Source organism: Xiphophorus maculatus, chromosome 19 (genome assembly GCF_002775205.1).
Source record: "Xiphophorus maculatus strain JP 163 A chromosome 19, X_maculatus-5.0-male, whole genome shotgun sequence".
Classification (NCBI taxonomy): domain Eukaryota; kingdom Metazoa; phylum Chordata; class Actinopteri; order Cyprinodontiformes; family Poeciliidae; genus Xiphophorus; species Xiphophorus maculatus.
Genome location: NC_036461.1, coordinates 1,344,344 through 1,363,749, shown reverse-complemented (window position 1 = coordinate 1,363,749; position 19,406 = coordinate 1,344,344). Strand labels below are relative to the sequence as shown.

The window sequence follows — 19,406 nt, the reverse complement described above, 5'->3', positions numbered from 1 at the left end:
CACTGACTGAGCTTTTCAGCCTATATAAAACATATACAACTGTGCGTTTACTGGGGATTTGGATGAAAAAGCAGTTTAAGGATACAAAAATGCATTTTTATTAAAAATAAAACACTTATCACTATCTTTTGTTCATGTTACAGTTTAATGGAAAATACACAAAACCGAGGTGTGTGGTTGATAGAAAAACAAGGAAACACAGATGCAAACATGCTAGTGAGTATAAAAATCAACAGCATCACATTCATGAACAGAATCAAGGTAGACATGTCAAATCCTGATAGAAATAAAAGGCAGATTGAAAAAAGTGTAAAAAATTTGTGTACAATAAAGGCTGCTGACAATCTTGCCGGAGTTGTTTGGATGTTTGTGTTAATTCACAATTAGACGTTACAAAAACACATTAGTTTTACTGTGGATGAGCAGAAACCAGGAGTGAAAGCCAAACATTTTATTTTTTCACAAAAAGGAAACATTATAACAGCTGTAACTCTTTAGGTTATTCCAGCTAGCTGCTATGGTTGTGTTTTAATAACCATGCACTGTGTATAGTTTTTCTTCATTTTTTTCATCACAGATTTTAATATTTAGTTGTTTTTTTTACTGTCAGGCTACATATGCAAAGCCACATACAATGTAGGGATAATTGTACATGTCCTCTAGGTAGCTACTAGCATTGTTTATTGATCCAGCAAAACCGAAACCTTCCAAACTGCAGTCATTAAGGTTGAAGTCCCTCCTCAGCAGGCCGGCGGCCCATAAACAGCCACCACGGTATGAGATGACAAAATGATCGATAATGTCTCTGGAGATGAATGACAGGAATCCAGCTCTCTGGCTGTCGCTCCCACAGTGTGAGAGAAAAATAAGATTCAGGGTGAACAGATGGCCGTCTCGTGAGCGCCTCCAGGGCTGAACGTGTGACAGCTCAGTTCACATCACAGGTAGCCCATTTTACAGCAACATATGTAATGAGGTAATCGAACAACAGGCTCTTCTGGATGTTTGTTTTGATTCATTTTTGGCAGCAGGTTCTCTTCCCATTGCTATGGCACGATGACTGAATTTGATGGGAACGGTTCCAGTCGAAGCATAGGAAACAGAAAAGGCACGTTTCTTGACATCTCAAAGGTCTGTGAACTCTCCCTGTGACTCAGTCCGACTTTCTTTCTCTCTTTCTAGAGTCTATGTCTGCAGTTGAAGTGTTCATGCATTTGAGATCTGATCGCTCTCTCTGTCCTTGGCCTGTGTCGGTGTGAAGACGTTGAGCTTGCTGCGCTCCGCTGCATACTGCGACAGGTTTGTCAGGCTGATGTTTTCCTCTTTCTTTTCTCGGCTCTCTTCGTCTGGCTCCTCATCCTCGCCCGTTCTCTCCTCCCCTTGCATGGGCGTGTTGATGGCCATGCTGGTACGCCGGGAGTCTTCGGTGATGTTCCTGCACAGGTCGCGGTTCTTGTTGCGCCGGGCCAGCTTGGTAAGCGAGCCGAAGCGCAGGTTGAAGAGGTTTTCCTCTGAGGAAGACGCAGTCTGCGGCGTCTGCTCGCTGCCCTGCTGGTCGTACGCCTCGCTGGCGCCCTTCAGCCTCAGGTTGTTCAGTTTTCCGTTGATGCTCTCTTGGGAAGAAGTCTTGAAGCGGCCGCCGTCCAGGCTGGCGAACATCGCCCGCTTCTCTGGAGAGAGAATGTCGAGCGAGTGAGCGCGCTGCTCCAGGCCCAGCTGGCGGCGCTCCATGCTGCGGATGGTGGCGGCCCGCTGGAGCTTGTCGTGGATCTCCACGCTCAGGCGCCGTCGCGTTTCACGGAACTCCGCTCTGACGTTTGCCTTCCACTCAGCAGCGTGAGCCTTGATCTCCCCGACCTGAAACAGAAAAACCCAAACGATCAGAACAGCAGGTATATTACACACATACGGATTCACCTGAACAAATCACAATATCATCAATAAATGTGTTTATTTCAAAACAATACATGTAGTAGTAAGGGGAGCCGTTTGTAAAGTTACGCAGTAAAAAATACAAACAATATTTTGTTTGGTTTGGCCTGTAAGAAAAAAAAAAAGGGAGTTCATTTCACCATATTATTCATAATTTTATAAATCTCAGCATTCAAACCTAAATATTTAAGTCACAAGCTCAATATTTAGCTTGTAATCTAAAAATTTAATGCGCAAATTAAATATATAATTGGGAAGCTAAGTATTTACTTACCAGTTAGATACTAAAGTCTGAGCTAAGTATTCAGTTTGTAAAATAAATATTTATTTTATTTTACAACAAATTAGTTAGTTAGAAACTAATTAGTTAACAAACTAAATATTCAATTTATTAACTAAAAAAATTGTTGGGAACTACATATTTTGCTCGTCACTAAATATTTAATTTGAGATTACTGTAGTAAATATAACATGAACTAAATATTTAGTTTATGAATCAGACATTTATAATTGTGTGCATAAAGCAGGGAAAACATGACTGAGAAATGAACTCCCATTTTTTTGTCTATCACAGGATAAATAAAATAAAATATTGCTGTTAATTTCTTACACTGTGACTCTACAAATGGCATCCCATGGGTCAGTCTGCTTTAATCCATTTGTTATTAATTATTAATGCAGTATGTTTGCCTAGAAAGTCCAGTTTGTTTATGGAGGTGTGAATACACAATCAATCCAAAATGACGAACTCTGGTTCGTCTCCAAACCTCCGTCTGGGTTCAGTTGAAGTGAACTCTGATGTGGTTTGTATGTATATGTGAACGCCAAGCGGACCGGAGAGTTGTAAACGATTGGATCTGGTTTTACCCAATCAGTAACGCTACTCTGTGAGCTATGACATCAACATCATTGTTCAAAACTCCTTCTGTTCTTTGATTCGCCTGTTTGAAGTTCATCCTGAGAAATTGACCTCAATGGGAGAAATCCCAGATGGGAGCATTGAAGGGAGATGAGAACTGAGCTGAATTGCGTAGGAAAGCGACGCCAGGCTTGTTGAAGATGCAGAAATATGGACGCTCACCTCTTCTTTGGTCTTTTTAGAAAGAACTCTCAGCCAGTCTCCGATCATGCTGAGAACAGCAGCAAAGTACGCCAACCCCACCAGGATCCAGAACCACACCAGAGGCTTGTACCAGTTCATGTAGTCGATGGTGCGATTCCCACCTGCAGTAGGAGCAAAAGCGATTTTAGAGGGCCTGAATCCTGCAGCTTCAGTAAAAGGCTGCAGCTGTGGGACGACCTGCCACGTAGTCGCCGATGCCCACGGTGGTGAGGGTGATCACAACGAAGTAGATGGCCTCCAGTGTGGTCCAGCCCTCGATGTGTTTGAAGATGACAGCAGGGATGGTGACGAAGACGATGCAGCCGGCGAGGATGAACAAGAGGGCGGATGTCACTCTTATCTTCGTCTGGCTGATCTGTCTGTGTTTTTGCTGAGCCAAGCAAGAAAGAGATTAGAAACTAGGAAAACGTGGATTATTAAAAGGTTCAAATATGACAGATTCACACTGGATATCATTTAAAAAAGAAAGTGATACATAAAGAAAGCAGTTTTCAGACACTGGGCATCATTACATAGGATGTTTTTCCTCTCATATAGAACTGAGAGCTAAAAAAAAGCATACTGATAAAAACAAAGACAACACGCTCCTCACCCTGAATATCTTTTCAACTCGCAAGATGCTTTTCACAAACATGGTGCCCAGCTGGTCTCCGATCCCCGCCAACAGGAAGCCAAAGAGAGGGATGCCAAAGATGGCATAAAGGATGCAGAAGATCTTCCCGCCTTCCGTGCTGGGAGCGATGTTCCCATAACCTGTAGAGATCAGCAGAACGTCTCAGAACCCGCTCAGACCCAAAACAGACGCAGGGAAGGCTGGCGCGTAAGACGAGGAGGAAGACTCAGTCAAGGTTCTCTTCTGTAACTCAATCAATTGATGGCCTTATGCAATACCTCTTAGTGCATGGAAAAGCTCCAACAGGCTGTAATTAGGTTTAAAGGAAACTGCATTAATAATGACTTTACTGTAACATACAGAGGTACAGTAAAAATCAGTGATGGAGGAGGCAGCTTGATTTCTTCATCTTTAACCCACAGGAACCCGGTTATCACATTTATCAAAACTTTTGAAGCTTTAGAAAAACTCACATTTTTTACGTTAAGTTGACATATTTTGGTGTATTTTAATGATTTTTAGGTTTTGTGAAGCTAAAGGAAAACGATACAAGTAAGAAAGTGAAAAGTGTTTGTTAGTATGAGTTAGTACTCTGGGGAACATTTTCACTCTACCAGCTGTAAACATCTAAACACTGAAAGTTTTTGCTGTTTTTCTTTGTAAAATATCTCAGAGCAGAAAAACCTGACCTGCTGCTCCGTTCTGGATCTTTATGGTGCTGATTGTTCACTAATGGGTTTTAAAAAAAAGAAATATCTTTTTATCTATCACATAATATCCCATTAAAATATGTAAGTAGTAACAACAGATCAACGCTCACAGTGTGTATGGATGAATTTTGTGAAGCTCTGTACATTGAGAGAGAAACCTCCTGTCTGATGTGGCTCATGTTGGTGTTTTAAATGGTCTGAATCGTCTCCATGTTTTGTGTAAAAGCAGCAGAAGTTGTTTCAGGAAGGCGGCTCGTCGTGAGAAAACAACATGTTTATGTCAGCAGTTTCTCTAAGCAATTATGAGAATGCTGAGCTTCACAGGCTGTTAGCTCCTGCAGCCAGGAGGAGTTCAGGGAGCGAACGTCGTCGTTCAAATCACCCAGGAATAATAATGAGACTCAGGTCAGCTGAGACTTTACTGCATCTATTCAACCACAGCAAATAAAACTGGAAAGGACAGAAAAACATTTACTGTAAAAATAGGAACAATGAAATTTATTTTCATCAACTTGTGGTGTATGACCTTTACTGATAGACTAGCTCCTTTTAGCACAACAATATTGTTTTCCAGCATCCAGTCGGATCGTTTCGAAGCAGAAATGGAGCCTCAGTGGCCGAGAGAAGCAGCTTTATTATCCATCGCTGCTCCCAGCAGACTGTGCGTCAGATTTACAGGTGTACCAGAAACACAGCACAAAATTTACAGCTCAGGATTTATGTATTTTAATAAAACTCTGATAACTGCATTACAATTTTTACATGCTAAAATTTATGCAATTAATTAATAGAAATGAACAAGTGAAAGTTCATACATTAAAAATGTTCTGCAAAGTAATTATTACATTCTATGTGAGGTTTAATATTAAACTTGTTGAGCAGAGCACCTTTCTGGCTCCTACCTATGGTGGTGATGACCGTTCCAGCAAAGAAGAAGGCGCTGCCCATGTCCCAGTAGCTGGAGTTGTACGTTTCTCCAATGGGCCTCACTCCTGCGCTCACAGCGTCTATAGCATGCTGCAGGAAACAGGGAGCAGTGAGACTGATCAAAACTCAAGATTTATATATAAATAAACTGATCAAAACACAGGAAGAGAAAAACATGAGCAGCTCAGCAGTCACAAAGAGAAGAAACGGTTCAGAGCGCCGGACTCCCACTCAGGATGGGGACCTGCTGCTGGGAAAAACAGACAGCCTGGTTCTCTGCCCAGATATTCACACATGACCCTCGGCATGGATCCTGTCACACCTTTGACCTTTTTATAACCTCTGTTTCCCCACAGGACAGCACAGAGTTTTCTAATTTAATGATTCACCAGTTTGGAGCAACCAGACAGAGATCTTCAGGCTGTCACTACTAAATCTCTCCAGATGTTTCTGGAGTCGTCGCTCCTCTCCTCTCTGCTCAGCTCTGTCTGGGTCTGCACACCGAAACTTTCTGTCTGCTGGGTTCAGTTCCCAGAGTTCAAACTGCCCTCGTATTTCAGAGAAGTCCAGATGAAATGGGCCGACCCACAGCACCATAGATCCTCCACCATACTTATCTATGAGTTAACTTTTCAATCTGACCCTCTTGGTTATTTTTCTAGATTTGATTTTGTCTTTTTCCTGAATTTACATATTTGACCACTAGTTGGCAGTAGAGCTAGTGTAGGATTGAAATGCATCGCCTCTGTTGTAGTTTGTTACATTATTCCATAACGTGTTAATGCAACAAGTCTGGACAAACCACACACACCATCACATTATGCACTTCATATAAAAAGACTTCTAGACAAAATAAAGTCTAAAAATGTTTTAAAAATGAAAATACTTTGAAAATAAATAAAACTTTATATGAAGATGATAAAACCAATTTATCTTAAAAAGCTGAAAAACATCTGGTGGAGCCGTGTAGGGTTAAAATAGTAACATTAGGATTTTTAATATGAATTTTGTTTGTTGTAAAACAATTATTTCTGAACATGGATTTTGTTCCCCAGTCCTTAATAAATGTACTTAAATCAAATGTTTGATTTGTTTTTTTTCATTTTGGTTGAGAATGTTATTTTTATTAATTTGGTAGGAATGGTTTACAACAATTAACACTGTTGTAAAAACACCAGAATTATCCATTTTTTCATCTGTTGGACAAACGGAAAAATAGTCTCACTAAACAAACAAAAGGTTCTAAAAAATCTAGAATTTATTTCAAGGCTTTTAGCATCATGTTGCAGATAAATAGGAATGATAAATGCAGTCAGTAATAATCTATACCACAGTAGATGAGCTACCAGGATCAACCTTAAATGACATATTGGACTGAATCCAGTGTCAGTCCAATATGACACTGGGTTCATATTGGACTGACAGCTCAGCTAAAATATGAGTAAAGTCAGGAGGAATCTTCCAGAGGTTCAGGTGTTGACCTGAAGCAGCCTGAGGTTTCAGGTTAGCACACCTGGTCATGTGACCTCTGTCAGCTGCTCATTCAGCTCATAGTTAGTCCATTTAGTCCCTAAAAGAATCGCAGAAAGAGTTTTTCTTGATTTTGTACTCAAATAATTTAAAGTTATGTTAGTTGTGACACTAATCAACAGACTGTAAAATCTGAGGGAGTTTCTTTGCTTCAGAAAGAAACAATATTTATGGAGCCTTGCTGTTCACACAGGATCTTGTTCTGTGTTCCAGTTTAACCGAAGCTGTTCAGAGTCTTTTCTGTTTGGTTCATGTGTGAAAACCATTTACAGCATCATTTCTCAATGATCTCCCTCTGGGCTCCGTTATGCACCCAGGAACATCAACCTATTATCTTTTGTTCTTTATAATCTCCGTCTTCATGGGCATTTGATGAGAAAAGCATTTATTTTATAATTTTCATATACATGTGCTCGGTAATATTCTGCCTCTGGGGGCAAATAAACTGTGAAACCGTTTCCTCAGCACTGCTGGAGCATCATGCTTTTACCTGTGGCTTCTTCATTCAGGGCAACCCCCAATCTGTTCACTCAAGCTTTCTGAAAGCTGCCAGCCGTTATAATAAAATATGCATGTACTCTTCTGACACACATTTTAAAGCAGTAATATCATAACACAACCTGCAAACACGCTGCTGCACTTGCTTACTCACCATCTTACATCTGATTGCCTCAGCTGCATCAACCCAACTCATAACATCCACTCAAGATCTAAAAATAATCACTTTCAAAATGCTTGAGGTTGTAATAAACATTAATCATTTATGAGGAAAAATATCCTATTAAATAAGCCAAAGATTTCCTAATTTTAGAGTCGAGGGGCAGAAATACATAGCTGCTCGATGTGCCTGAATATTTTATAAGGACTTCTATTTTTGCCCCATAACTTTCACAACCACACTAAAAAAGATTTGTCTGAATGCAAGTATCAGGTTGTCCACATAGCTGCTAATTTATTCAAATCAATAGTGAAAACAAATATTTGTTATGTTAAGACATTAATTTGCATCTAAAATCAATATAAACAGTCATTTCCATCTTGGCACAGTTCCACACAACGCTGCAGACACACAGATGTTCAGCCAGTCTAGTTTTTACACGTCTAAAATGATGCTGTCAGTTCCACTGATCACAGCGGCCAGGCGCAGGCTACATGCTGCCTGCCACCGCTACACACTCAAAGCTCCATCTCAAGCTAAGCTGAGCTAAGCTAAGCTAAGCAGACACATTCCTCTCTGGATGCTTGAAACTAAATATGAAACTCAGCTTCACCTCCTTTCTAATCAATTCAGCTAATAATTATTTGATCACTTGCAGTCACTTCACTGAAATGTCTTTCCTGAACAGTCAGATAGTTCCAGAACGCCACAGCCTTCATCCCTAAATGAAGCTCTAATCAGAACGAAACAACAGACATGATCAGACTCAAGTCTTCATGTTCTTTAAAATAACCAACAGTAACTTTTAAACTGCGGTGCTCTGACACTCTGTGTCCAAACCTCGGTTTGGGTTCATTTGAAGTTCGGTTTGAATTTATATGTGAAAGCTAAGCGGACCAGAGGCCGCTCCAAAAGCAGGAAGTGGACTACAGCGCAGAGCATTCTGGGTAAATACAACCAAAACAAATGTGCTAGCCTAGCGCTAGCAACAGAAATGGCTCCTGGTCTTTAGCCAAAGACTAAAGAGAAAAATCTGACGCCTCCATCTTGTTTCCATCTGGTGAAGAAGGAAGTTCCTCTCAGCGTCTTCAGAGGTTTTTGTGTCGTTTCCTTCAGTGGTTCTTGGTGCAGCGCCCCCACAGGCCAGGAGGGGAACAGGTTGGTTTGACTCAGAACCACAGCAGCTGGAGGTGGAGCAGATGATGAAGTTCTGGTTCTGGAACCGGGTCCACTGGGCAATCAGGTGGGAAACCTCTGATGTTGTTTTGTCCACAAGGTAGGATTGTTATTGTTTGGAGGCAGACAAACTAGAATAGTCAAAGGCAAATCATGTTTGAGGTTGACACCCTGTCATTTATGAAATAATAAAAACTATGTAAAGCATTTGAGAATCCTTGCAGGTGAGAATTGGTGGATATAAAAGCAACACAAGGTTTCATTTTGTACCAGAGGAAGTCAAGTGTTCAGGTTATTTTTATCTGATGTGAAACTTTGTGAATTTGGTAATTAGCCAAACTGTTTGTTTATCCGTAATGTTCTGGTCTGCTTTGGTTTCTCTACAGGTACAGAAACGCTGCCACCACCAACTGGCTCTTGGCTGATGTGTTTCTCATCCTGCGCTGCAGGATCATTAGAGAGCAGACAGTCGCTGCAGATTTCCATCCTCTCAGCGGCGTTTCCTCCCCTCAGCAGGTGATGGCAGCGATCCGGGCAGCAGCTTCCTCACGCTCTGCTCCCCTGCTGCATTCTGACACGCTGCCAACAACTCTGCTCTGCAACACTTTTAACATCAGTAACACCTGAACACTGACCCAAACCGTCTCGAAACCTTTGATGCTACAACCAAGAACTGAGTTCAACAACAGTAACAGGTGGATTTTCTATTAAAAAACAATTTCTGAACTAATACTTTCAGGCTAAATCTCTCCTCTGCAGGATTCTGTGCAGCTAATCCTTAGAAATAAAAACAAACCCAACCTGTTACACTTTTCTCTTATGTTACATAATTTATGACAAGCTAGATTGTTTCTGGTGTATTTTTACTTGCAGTAACCCAGCGAATGCAGAAGTTTATTTGCAAATTAGTGAGTCATCAATACATGAAGCCCAACTGCTGCCAGAGACATAATGCCACAGTGAGTCATCAAACCAGCGCCCGCAAAGCCAATTAGGGCTGCAGTGTTTGTGGCACTCAGTGGGTGAGCGGGCATCTCCGGTACCAGAGCAGACGTGACGAGGTCAACAGACGCGCTTGGCCGCATTAAGTCAGCACACGCTGTGCGGCGAGCCTTAACGAGAGCTGCCGTCCTGATAGATCGGCCCACACAGGCTTCCCAAGGTTGCCATTTTCCTGTCAACTTCTTCACCAGAACAGTTTGACAACAGCGTCGCCGCTGCCAGCTCTCCGGCTGAGCGACTGGAGCACCAACAGATAACTAATAACCAAAGCTGTGAGAGGAGCAGGCAGACTTTCTGATGATGGACGTGTGAAGCAGCAGGTCCTGCAGGCCTTTTCTTCAAACAGCAGACACATAAAACTGAGTCATTCTGTTACTTTAAGAGCTGATCGAGCTCTGACGTTTATCAGGAATACATTTATTATTCAGAAAGACTAATATTCACTTTCTTCCACTTTCCATCAGTGAACATGTCATTATTACATCTGTGCAGTAAAGCTGCTGCCAGTCAAGCTTAACAAAGCTCAAACTGCAGAGGACTTTGAACTGAACAATGATGCATTTTACTGACAAACTTCAAATGAATGCAGCTTTAATGATTCTCTGTTTGTGATTTTCAGTGTTTACAGGAGGAAACTCTGCATGTTGGATGCATTATTTTCCCTCCAGCTGAGCAGAGTGACGGCTGTGTGTCCATCCAGGAGATACAGTGAGGACATGCAAAATCAAGATTTTATTCAAGAGAAATGTAAACCTTAGATACACACCCTGGTTGTTAACAGATCTTTTCCTACTCAGTTCACTTCTTTGTGTTCAGTTCAGGTTTTATTCTTGTTTTCTGATCTTTGTGCAGTTAAATGAATGAATCTGAGATCGGCGTTATCTTCTCCTCTTAGTTTGCAGTTTGAAAGTAATTCATTATTTTCCTTCTATTTTCCAAATCTTTATAAAACACACTGAAGTTGGTGGTTTCACTGTGACTAAGTTTAAAAAGTTGAAGAGTTGTGCATTCTTTTGAGACACTTTGTAAAGTTTGAAAACTGAAACTATTTGACATGTGGGGAAAGAGAAAGTGTTATGAAAAAGATCCATGTTGTAACAATAACACATTAAAATTTAAGGCTTGCTACGGTTTGCTGTTCATCAGATAGAAACCGAGTCATTAAATAAAAATTCAAATATCTAAATTCATTGAACACTTTCAGATAATCTTCCTGCAGATTGGTTCTGTCAGTAGAATCTGAGGTAGAGATTGAGCTGATTTGTCCAGAAGACGCTGCTGGCTGTGATTCGCTCCAGGAGGTTTGTGTCTGCAGATCTGCTCAATGAATAATTGATTCCTCTGGACCCCAGGTTCGCCGCGCTAAAGGTTTTCATTTCCACACATCTTCTTAGGAAGTACTCTCATTGATTTTGTTCAAAAACTCATGATGGAGCATCAGTGGCTGAAAGGCTGAGTACAACAAAAGGAACATGGTGCAGAAAAAAACGGATCCCAAAGAAAGTTTGGATGAGCTGCAGAGGGAGAGAGGCTCTGTGGAGCAGAGTGGACGATCAAATGGATTTATTCTGGTGGAAAGACGAGCGCCACCGACCCGTTTGGGTTAGTTCAAGGACTGGGCTGCAGTCCTCTGACTGAGAACTGACTGGGTTGTTACATAAGGTTGTTGTTGCTGGATTTTCTTTTTGTTCCTGGACTTTTTGCAGCATATTGTACCGATTTCTGCAGACTGGCTGATCTTCAGTCCTGAACCTGTAAACTTTCTGCTCACTCTACTCCAGCACATCTCAAATCATTTCCCCTTTCCACTTGTACGTGTCATGGTGATGCAGTGACCCTCAGTCTGGACGATAATTCAGTTTAATGCCAGAGAGCAGAATAAATCACAGCTGTGCTTCATATCACTGCTGCTGACCGTGTAAAAAACAGTTAAATTGACGGTTAATTTGGATTCTGACTGAACTCAGTCTGTTTCCTGGAGCTATGAACTGACAACAAGGGAAATTTCCCAAGTTGTGCTGATAAATTACTGATTCAGTTTGTCGCTGATTAAGTTTCTACTTGAAGTCAGAAATATCCCAGCAACTTTTTCTATTTCCATGAACTCTGCATGGAATCATTCTTTCCCTTTTCTCTGGAATCAATTTTATTCATTCTAACTTTGAATTGGATATAAATACATCTGACTTCCTAACTGTGAGTCTGACTAATACAGACACGAGAACGTGTTGAAGGAAACAACAGGTACACACACACACACACACACACACACACACACCTCTGCTCAGGTTTCACAGCAAAAACGAGGCGGAGTGTCAGAGTCAGATAAGGCGAAGCTTTTCTGAAGTCGACAAGAACATCCTCAGATATCACACTCAAGTTCAGAAAGTGGCAAAAAATGTAGAATTTCTCATTTAAATTTTGGAATTAAGAACTGAGATTCTCCACACAGTGTTTAAATAAACCTGAAGTTAGACTTTTACAGCAGATGTTTAAATGTTTATTATAAGCAAACAGAAAACAGCAGACATCACCTCTTCTTCTCCTGACCTGTCCAACATTTTCCTTTTCTTTATGAAAATTGTCAGAAGCTTCTGTAAAATGAACTGACATTTCAGATCAGATTTCTCCTGTGACATTCTCAGCCTCCAAAACAACGTCTGACAAATTTACAGCGAATCTCAACATTGATCTTCCACATGTGAGATAAACTCCAGGCTGATTTTAGCTGTGCTACGTAGAAACACAATATTAGACTGTAGTTAAAACCAGACTAATGGATTCATAGTCAAACATTTTGTTTTTATTCTCAAATTAAATGAAAAGCAAATTAGGAGAGTTGTATCATCTTGATCTCTGGTGTTTTTGTGGCTGTTGGTCGTGTATTTCCATCTGTTCTTGTTTTGTGGTTTTTATTTCCTTTCTGTATTTTGTCGTTTGTCTCTATAGTTTTCCCTCCATCCCTGTTCTGCATGTCGTTCATTAGGCTTTTATGCTGCAACACTTTCTGCCTTCACCTGTTCTGTCACAACCTGATATGATGAAGACAAACATTTTGTCTTAGTTTACAGTAAACAGTGGCGTTCCTCAGGGTTCTGTCCTCAGTCCCCTTTTGTTCATCTCTTTCCTCTTGGTAATTTCTGCTACAGAGTCGATATAAATTTGGTAACAGTGAAGTTTACACCCAACTCTGCTTTATTTTAGGGCCTCAATCTTCTCTCTGACTTCCCTCTTTTACTGCTCAAATGAAACTGAATGCTGGTTTACCTCAAGATTCCTCAGATTAAACTGATAAAACACAGATTATGTTCATTGGTACAGTTTCTATTGCCTGCTGTTCCATGACTCTCCCTTCCCTTAGGTTAAAGGTCAAGCCATTATCCTTCACTGACTAAATTACTCTGTCCTTCAAGAACTTGACTTGCTCTCCAACTCCTGAAGCGTTTTGAAAGCCCTTGGAGTTGGAGACTAGATGCAACATGGATAAGATCCAAACCCACCTTGATGATGTCATCCAGCTCGGTGGGAGTCACACAGGGGTTCCTCTCCAGAAAGGAGGCCTTCTCCAGGGTGATGCTGGTCTTCTGTTTGCTCTCAAAGGGCTGCTCCAGGCCCTTGAAGGCCAGAGCTCCAGCCACCAGGTAGAGGACCACCACCACGAACACCGCCATGACCGTCTTCCACTTCATCACGGACTGCAGCGCCGCGATGGAGCCGTCGGTGCTGGCGTCCAGGCTGGCCACCATGCTGGCGGAGCGTGAGGAGATGGAGAGGCGCGGCAGGGCGCAGTGGCCGTTGGCCCGCGGGTCGTAGCCCATCGGGTTCTGCATGGTGGCCACGCTGGCATGGACCAGGCTGGACTTCACCATGCCTGGCTGCATCTTTTTGGGCGGCACCAAGTGGGTCTGGACCGCCACTAGGAAACAAAACCAGAAGAAGTGTTAGGTTTTATTTGGACAGACGGAACATGAAAACATTTCCACGGCCGAAGGGAAAACTACGAGAAATCTGGAGACTTTTCCTTTCCTGTAAAGTGAATGCAAAGGCATTTTGGTCGGCCGATACGATCCCAGAGCCCAGAGACATCTGTCTTTGTCTGTGGTCAACAGCTTGTTGACATGTAGAATTAAAAATGTAAACTAATGACATGGGTTTAACTAAACCATTTCTAATGGTTTGCGGTTCATATTTAATAATTAGAGATACATTGCTGCATACAGACATAAGAGCATTACAGCCATTAAAAACCTATTATCCCCACTCACAAGGTCTAAAAAGCTTTTCTCTGCTCACTCTGGGCAAACAGACGGCTTCTTGCAGAGGAATGATTCTCAGAAAAAATAAGTATTATCCACTATGCTCACTCTCCTTCACCTCCAAATGTGAAAATCTGGAGACGTTTCAGATTAACTTCAACTTCTGCTTCAATCATGCTGGAAAGTATTAACAATGTTCTGATCTAAAAAAATATGGAAACAAAACAATCATTTACAAACAGTTATGGCTTATTGATACGGGCAATACGGCTCACACCCAGGGCGCCACTGTGTCAGGGGATCACAATTAGAAAGCAAACAAAAAACAAAGTTGTCCTTTGCACCTCAAGCAATTTTTGTTTGTTGTTATTTTTCCATCTACAGAGAATAGATCCTCCCTCTTATCCTTTTGTTTGGTTTTCACAGAATGACAAAAAGTCCAAGAAATGACGGCGAGAAGTTCATGACGATGAAATGGTTTCTGATTGAAGTTTTAACACGTTCATTTTGATTAAATAATTAATAGATTTTAACATGTTTGCATTTTTAATACATATAGTAGTCCCAAGCCAGAACCCTTGCGTCGTGTTTCTGGTCTGTTCATAAATCTGACGCACAAGCGACAAACAACGAACCGCAGCGCCGCTTCTCTGGTCCACTGAGGGTTAATTACTCTAATCAGTCTGATTGGACGCTGGAAAAGACTTGATGTGTTGAAGTTGTGCTAAAAACAGTTAGCAGCTAACGCTAATGTCACCAAGCACAGTCCACATTTCTAGAGAAGCTCCATGAACGATCAGGAAAGATGAACTTTACTCCAATCTGCCGGCTGAAGAACCTGAAGATTAAAAACTATAAATATCTTTGTTGTTGAGCATTTATCCAATACTTTACCAGAAAATGGGATTTGAATTGAAAACATTGTTTTTTCTGGTCAATATATGCTTTTCAATTGAAATGCGATTAATTAATTACAGACCCAGAAATGAATTGGATTTAAAGGACAGCGTTCACACGCCTCCCGGTTCATTAAGCTGGCAGCAGATCTTCCAAACGTATTTCATGAACAAATGTTCCCACTAACATCACTCTGCTGGATTAGGCATTAATACATACATGATGTTGCTGCAGGTCAAACATACAACAAGCCACAGCATGAAGGAACCAAATATAGAATCCTTTAAATGTATTGCTTTGAAGCTCTTCGGAGCTCCGGCCTCCACCCAAACGCCCACACCTCTCCGGCTGGAGCGCCTCAGGGCGGCGGCTGTCTGTGACGCTTCTCACATGGAGGGTCAGTGAGAAATGGATTTACTGAAGGAGGAACGGTTCTGTTTTAACGCCACTCTATGCCAAACATCCACCAGGAATCAAGAACCTCCAAGAACAGTCTCAATCTCTGACGGAGGAATCTTTTTAGTTATTCACTAAAAGTTAAATTTACTGGCAGAAATATACCAAACGCTGCAACAAGCTGCACAGGAAAGCAGCAGCTGCTGTTCAGATCAACATGTTCCCGTTCCTCAGGAGGAAACACCCTCAGTTCAGTTCATCCTTGGGTTTGTGTGTAAACGTCTTCTGAACACAGGAGTGAACTTTTCTCCTGGTTCTGGATCTGTTGGTGAGCAGTGCGGCGCCGTCGGCCTTCCTGTGGAAACTGAAACCTCGGCTGAAGCCACCAAGTCTGCAGGTTTCATGCAATCAGTTCGGAGAACCTCAGGAGCCTGGCGGCCACAGATCCGGATTCTACCACCAGGGGGCGTAACTACTGCTTCTTCAATGCTAAACATATAAAATATGTTTAAAACTGAATCTTTTCAGGTAATTGACTTTTTGTAATTTTCTTTGTGTAAGGCAGTAATCTATTTTCTTTATCAAGGCTTACAATAAAACATTAACACTAAAGATATTTCAAGTGTTTTTCTTTCAAGGATTATTCACGAAATGAGTGACTGGAAAATAGGATTTAGTGATGAATTTGGAAATAATTCTTGTAAGATTAGTTTTATTTAGACATTTAAACTCTTGATGGTTAATGTGTTCATTGCAAACTGCTGAGCTGTTCTAAATGTTCCCAATAAAGTGATTTTGCAGAGAGATGAAAAACTTCAGGGCCAAATGTAGCAGTACGTCTCCAGTGGAAGTGGATTATTAACGTTTAATATGGGTGAAACTTTGATAAATGATGAAAAAACAGGAAAAGTTATTTTATTTACCTTATTTTTTATGTAATACATTTTAGAACATTAAAATGTTCCAAGAACATTAACTGTCAGAAAGTGGAGGTGAAGAACTGCGGCTCACCAGGAAACCCCAGGAAGCCATGTTTTATGACATTTAGAAAAATAAAATGTAAACTAAGAACTCAAACTACGACTTGCAGTCCAAACCAAACGGCAGCGAACATAACACCGTCTGGCTTCCTGGAGATGAAGGTGGCATTACAGTAAAATCATTTTGCAGCTGCTGAAACAGTTTCACATTGATTTCTGTAAATTAGATAAACAGGGAGGGAAAGAGTTTGATGCCATTAGACGCCTTCACCCCTCTGCCCTCACACTGCGCTTCTCTGACCAGAAGGAAAATACACAGATGATGATCCATAAGGGAAGAGGTGGAGGAGTGATGGTGGAGCTGATCCCAGCAGATGTTCTGATGGAACCTGCAGAACCTCTGGGCTGCAGCGGGTTCACAGCCGGTTAAAGTAAAACTGCAGCAGGTTCTGCTTTTCCTGTTTCACTCTTTAAACAGTTTTAATAAAAGATTTGAATGAAGAGTTGGTTCTCTGTTGGTTCTCTGATGGTTCTCTGATGGTTCTCTGATGGTTCTCTGTTGGTTCTCTGATGGTTCTCTGATGGTTCTCTGATGGTTCTCTGATGGTTCTGATGGTTCTGTGAATGTTCTCTGTTGGTTCTCTGGTGGGTCTGATGGTTCTGATGGTTCTCTGATGGTTCTCTGATGTTATGTCGGTTCTGTGAACGTTCTCTGATGGTTCTGATGGTTCTGTTGGTTCTGTGATTCCTGATGGCAGTCAGCTGCCTCCAGGTATTCACTCATAAAATCTGCCATCAAGCTGCAATTCAATGTCTCCATCTTCAGGTAAAAGCAGTTTTTCAAAATAAAAGTCATTCAGTCCATTATTAAAATGCACAAACAAGGAATCTGATTAAAACAGTTATATAAATATAAAACGACTATTTACACGTATTTACATTCATATTCATGTAATTGTTTATTTTATTTAGAAGAAATAATTTTACTGTCTGGTTTCACGTGATATAAAATTCTGAAAAGGAAAACTGAAGAAATGAAAAAGCTGATTCAGTTTTTAGTCATCAGATGCTCAGTCCAGTTGATGACATCACAAGAGGTGAGAGAGGAAGCTGATGGTTTGTTTTCACACTTCCTGCTTTGAAGAGATTTAAAACTTTATCACTTCAGTCACAAATAAACAAGTGAAAAATTATTTTAGTAATTAATTAAAATGTATCTGGTATGAACATTTTAAAAACTGGTTTAAATGATTTAGTTATATTTCTTTTATCTGTTAAATGTGTAGAATTTTCTACTTTGACATATTGATGAACATTTATATGAATATAATTTGTGCAACTTGTTACAGAGATTTGTGCCAGTAAATGAGAGAGAACAGATATTAACATTTCATCTACTTATATTTGGACTAATACTGTAGAAATTATGTAAGTTTATCAATTAAATGAATAACAGGAGCAAAAATCAAACCACTTTCCAAATCATTTAAATTTGAAATATTTCTTCGGATCGTTTTTTTTCCTGCTCGCTCGGTTTCTGCTTTTTGCTGGGCCAAAAGAACATGAAGCGTAAGATAAATGATCAGAAACTGGAGCAGAGGGCTTCACGTCTGATTTGACAGTTTGTCACTGAATCCAGTTTATTTACATGATTTTATAAAACTGGTTTTAACTGGATTCATGGCGAATTTCTGTTAAACTGAAAATGAATTGGACCTGTTTGTGTTTTAATGTGCCTTAAGATGCCAGTAGATAATTAACACAATATAAATAAGCTGAACTGAACTGAACCAATATGTTAACTGAAATGTAGATATTTTTAATGAATATTATTTATGCATCTCTAAAAATGAAATGAAATGTCTTTTGGATGAATTTGGAAAGTAGCTCTTCATGCTTTTATTTTGAAAAGCTTCTTGTCTCAGACATTCTGCTGTCCTGACTTTCCCATCAATGCTGCTTTGCACAGCTAAGAACAGGACTGATGGAGATCTGTCTGTCACAAACACCTTTCTGCTGTTTACACCATTAATGATTCAGACTGTCGGTGGAAATAAAAGACAAATCAGCAACAGGAAACAGAGCAGAACTGTTCAAGCGTGTGAAGAATGTAATGCGGATGTGCTGCAGGTAGCCCACCTCAACGAGCTGCTGCTGAGACGAGGCTTTCACATCAACACATTCTGGAATTGGCAGCAAACTCAGGATTTAAGAGGAAATGATGGATTCACCAACCTTGCTCTGGGTCCCAGTTTACTTGTTTTGTCGGGTTTTCTATTGGAAATTTCATCTTTGATTTGGTTCCTTAGTAACCAGGCAGTGCAGGAAAAATATTCAGGGCGAATCCCAAAATAAAAAAAGAAAGAAAGAAATCAAATCAAGTCACGACGCATTCCGTGTCCATTGCCTGTTTTCTCAGAGAGCAGCGATGAGCGCATCGACCAGCCGCATTGTCTGCCTCTCCGCTGGAGCTGCTCCCCCTCCTCCTCACCCCCGCGGTGTGTTCAGACAGGCTGCTTCAGATGCCTCCCCCCGTGGTGCCGCACCACTCGCTGGTCCGAACCACATCCCGTGTCGCACTGGAGAAGTGGTCCGGTCCAACTCGAGCTGCCGGAGCGTGTCTATCTACGCGTCTTTACGCACGCCTCACACCAGCAGCAGGAACAACGGGGGAGGACGCTCTGCTCTCCGCCCTCCCTCCCAGCAGCCACGACTCCACCTGCCTCCTCCGTCAGGCCGCATCAAGCTCAGCATCACTTTTATTTCCAATCAGCGTTTATTTAAATTTATGCGGTAATATTTTACTCACTCTTTATTTGTCCACAAACCAGGATTATCTTCTCTTCATCTGGCGGCCGGGAGATGAGCACATGGCGCGCAGCGGCACCAAATCATCGGCAGACACACTATTACATCATTCACATGTGGAGGTGGGGGGTGAATTATTAATGAAGTGTGATGGATAAGAACCGGTGACCTTCTGTGACCCATCAGACCGGCGGCCTGTCGATACTCCTGATGTTGGATTAAACCAGAGCTGCTGTCAGCCTGGAGGCCTCGAGTTTCACTGGGAGGCTTTTATCTAAATTAATGGGTTTCATATGATTCCAGTTCAACGAAAATAAAAATAAAACTGATATGTTGGTTTTATTGTTCATTTCTGCAAACCTTCTGACCCTGTTTGCCCTTCTGAGACTCAGAATTTG

At 41.2% G+C, this 19,406-nt stretch overlaps 1 protein-coding gene across 1 annotated transcript; it reads right to left on the bottom strand.

Moving 5' to 3' along the window:
• Window positions 1-126: 126 nt before the first annotated feature.
• kcnk10 (potassium two pore domain channel subfamily K member 10) lies at window positions 127-19,199 on the bottom strand. The gene is made up of 7 exons (XM_014473953.2): window positions 18,436-19,199; window positions 13,172-13,587; window positions 5,281-5,395; window positions 3,648-3,808; window positions 3,233-3,425; window positions 3,014-3,156; window positions 127-1,857 (listed from the first exon to the last, which is right to left on the bottom strand). The coding sequence occupies exons 1-7, from the start codon at window positions 18,488-18,490 to the stop codon at window positions 1,207-1,209; spliced, it is 1,734 nt and encodes a 577-aa protein (XP_014329439.1). The 5' UTR covers window positions 18,491-19,199; the 3' UTR covers window positions 127-1,206.
• Window positions 19,200-19,406: the final 207 nt, after the last annotated feature.

Coding starts and splice junctions, on each gene's coding strand:
- kcnk10 (XM_014473953.2), bottom strand. CDS start 18,490: ATGAAATTTCCAATAGAAAACCCGACAAAACAAGTAAACTGGGACCCA. Junction 3,426..3,647: donor GAGTTGAAAAGATATTCAGG/GTGAGGAGCGTG, acceptor TGCTTGGCTCAG/CAAAAACACAGACAGATCAG. Junction 3,157..3,232: donor CATCGGCGACTACGTGGCAG/GTCGTCCCACAG, acceptor CTCCTACTGCAG/GTGGGAATCGCACCATCGAC.